The sequence below is a fragment of the Branchiostoma floridae genome, chromosome 16, assembly GCF_000003815.2.
Source record: "Branchiostoma floridae strain S238N-H82 chromosome 16, Bfl_VNyyK, whole genome shotgun sequence".
NCBI classification, from domain to species: domain Eukaryota; kingdom Metazoa; phylum Chordata; class Leptocardii; order Amphioxiformes; family Branchiostomatidae; genus Branchiostoma; species Branchiostoma floridae.
The window spans coordinates 18,985,127-18,988,442 of NC_049994.1; the positions used below are offsets into that span (position 1 = coordinate 18,985,127).

Sequence of the window (3,316 nt, forward strand, 5' to 3'; positions counted from 1 at the left end):
ATTAAAAAAAATATATATTTCTGTAGAACTATGTACATCGCCATGCCAGAAATAAGAGGTAATGTTACAGTTCCTGGCCAAGGGTACATGTCAGTGGTCGATACTCGATCACAGTCGAAAGAACCGGGGGACATGCCTTATCATCGTTTGTCAGTATATAACGTTCTTGGACTCAGATACAATAATATTGAAGTCGATTATATTTTGTAATTTCTTGATACATTCTTTATTAAAAGTATTTCTATAGAACATAAGTCCCTCATATGAAATCCTTGCCGGAAAAGGGGAGGTTTTTTTTTTTAGTATTGATTTGGACGCGAGCACTGGAAGCCCAGTGCTGAAACGTTCTGTAATGATCATTGCACTCGGCTTCCGGTGCCAAAATGTCACCGAGCACTGGAAAACTCAGTGCGGAACCCGTGACTTAGGTAGATCGGCATTCGGTTATCCAGTGCGGAATGACCTTTATTTGAACCAGCCTGCCGCACTGGAAACCCATTGCTGAGAGGAGATCAGCACTGGAAAATGAGTGCTGAGACAAGGTTCAGCTCTGGTATTCCTGACAGATCTTCAGCACTGGGACAAAGCCATTCCGCACTGGAATTCCTGTGCGGAATTTTCTTTTGCACTGGGTCCTGAGTGCCGACGCCATTTTCTCCAAGAGTTCCGCACTGACCGGTCATTGTGGAGAACGTCACTTCGGTATACTTGCTCTATTCCTATTCCCCACTTATGAAATATCGATAAAACAGACTTTTTTGTACTTCATAAATGTCGTAGATCAGATTGTAACGTTAATCTAACTCCTGCTTCTTCTTAATTCGGTGAACGCTTTTTCGAACGCGTTCTTTGAATACAGACGAGGTCAGGAAGAGGGCAGCCATGTTTGTTTTAGCAGAGGAAGCTGGAAGGATCTAAAATCGGTAAAAATCCTATTCTAATACAAACCATCCAGCTCTTACTGTAGTGTAAGATGACTTTATAGAGTGTTTGTGAGAAGTCGACATTTTTTTTTAATAAGATAGAGTTTTTTTTATGCTGGAAAATCCCTCTCTGTTACCCACTCGGAAAGAGGGGAGGGGGGTGCCACTTCTTCCGACCTCTGATGTCTGGTTAGATTTTATTGATTAGAGATGACTATAGTGCAGAATTTGATGTGTTTCTGATGGAAGTGCAATAATATGATGCGTATTATGTTAGCGCCGGGTCGGCGGCAGCTGTAATCTTGCATGCAATTTGTTTTATGGTCTTATGTTGTGCAATATGCAAATAGCAGATAGGTTGTCTGTACTATATTGATGTGAATACTAGTATACGCTTTTACAGTTGTACATTTTGAAGTAAGGACACTGCAACATGTGTTTTCCAGCTTGCCCTAGACCACCAGGGTGCTTTAACCATGCCACTGGTGGGTACAGGGGGAGAAGGGGTGGTATAAGTAGGAGGGACAAGCCGTGCAAGATTAAACCCATTGTCAGTCAGAGGATCTGGGAAAGGCCTGTGTACAGGAGGGAAAGAGTGTTGCAAAATGTATCTCTGAATTGTAGCTCTCAAAGCAGTTGTGGTACGAGTAGTAACAGTTCTGTAAAGGGGGTGACTCCCTCACTACTGCTGACAAATGTTAGATCTATTAAGAACAAGAAACATGAGCTGGAAGCTACTGTTGAAAATTACTCAGCACAATTGGTTTGTGTGACAGAAACCTGGACCACTCCAGATACACCTGACCATGTTATATCAATGCCTGGTTTCAAATTGTTCAGACGGGACAGGCCAAATCAGAAAGGGGGAGGGATTGCGGTGTACATTCCTGAGGGCTTTCAAGCTCGTAGATTGCACGACATGGAGGAAACAGACCTGGAAGTGATCTGGGTGCAAGTCCGTCCGCGACGGCTTCCCAGGTCAGTTCCAGTGATTGCACTTGGCGTGATCTACCACCCCCCATGCAAAAATAACAAACAAGGGTCTGATGCTATGTTAACTCACCTGATAACCAGAGTTGATACCATTCTCAACCACCAACCCCAAGCCGGGATCTTGCTGTGCGGTGACTTGAACGGTCTTCCACTTAAACGTCTGCAAACAGCCCACCCAACCTTAAAACAGATTGTTAAACAACCCACAAGGGGAGCAGCAATCTTGGATGTTGTGATCACTAACTTGGCTCAGAACTACAACAAGCCTCAGATAATCCCACCAATAGGGAATAGTGATCATGCTTGTGTCCTGCTCAAGTCTGGTATACCCGCTGTAAAACACCCGACTGTCAGAGTTCCTCGTAGAGTTGTGACCCCCCACAGGAAGAGGGAGTTCGAAATAGCCCTTGCAGTGCAGGACTGGACGGAGGTGTTTGAGGCAGTGTCAGTCCATGACAAGGTGGCCAAATTTTACGCGATTCTCACATCCCTTCAGGACACTCACTGTCCTGTCAAGATGAGTCCAGTCAGGACCAACGACAAAGGATGGTTCACAGAGAGAGTTAAGAAAGCCATTGAAAAGAGGCAAACAGAATTCCAGAGACATGGAAAGACGCAGATGTGGAGAAGCCTTCGGAACAAGGTCAACACTGCTATACGTCAAGCCAAAAACTGGCATTACCGTCACTGCATCCAGCAGCTCAGAGGTGAAGCCCCTCGTAAATGGTGGGAGAGCATCAACAGGGAGTTGGGAAGATCAGGAAGCAGTGGGAGAGTTACAATCACAGATGAGCTTTCAGCAGAGAGCATCAGTCAGTACTTCGCCAAAGCAGGGTGTGAGAGTGAGTCTCTTTACATCTTCCCGCTTCCGTTCGCAGGCGTGTGTCCTGACTTGTGCTCGATTGGCGAGGTGAAAGTTTTACTCAAGACTACCAACCCAAGGAAAGCTAGTGGGCCGGACAACGTACCAAACTGGGTGCTTAAGGACTGTGCTGAGGACTTAGCACCTGTTGTTTGCCATCTCTTCAACACCTCGTATGCAAAGGGCACAGTGCCCTCAGTGTGGAAGTCGGCAAATGTTGTGCCTGTACCAAAGGCTGCTGGTGCATCACAAGTGGAGGACTTTCGACCAGTCTCCCTTCTAGCTGTTTTGGCAAAACTGCTTGAGAGATGCATTCTCAAGAGATTACTCCCTGCTCTAACCATGGTCATCCGGGACCAGTATGCCTACATGAAAGGCTCGTCAACCACACTAGCATTGGTGCGTTTGGTACAAACCTGGTTATCTGCTCTTGACTCCAAAAAGCCAACACTCGTAAGGGCACTTTTTGCGGATATGAGCAAAGCTTTTGATAGGGTAGATCACGCCCTGCTGCTGTTGTGTGTTAACAATCTACAAG

The 3,316-nt window shown here is 45.7% G+C and overlaps 1 protein-coding gene across 1 annotated transcript in view; it reads left to right on the plus strand.

Annotated features, from left to right (window-relative positions):
• Nucleotides 1-1,842: 1,842 nt before the first annotated feature.
• Nucleotides 1,843-3,316, plus strand: part of LOC118403068 — a 5,899-nt gene continuing 4,425 nt past the window's right edge. The window contains exon 1 of the mRNA XM_035801505.1: nt 1,843-3,177. Coding sequence (XP_035657398.1) covers nt 1,843-3,177 — 1,335 coding nt within the window. The remainder of the gene's footprint in view (nt 3,178-3,316) is intronic.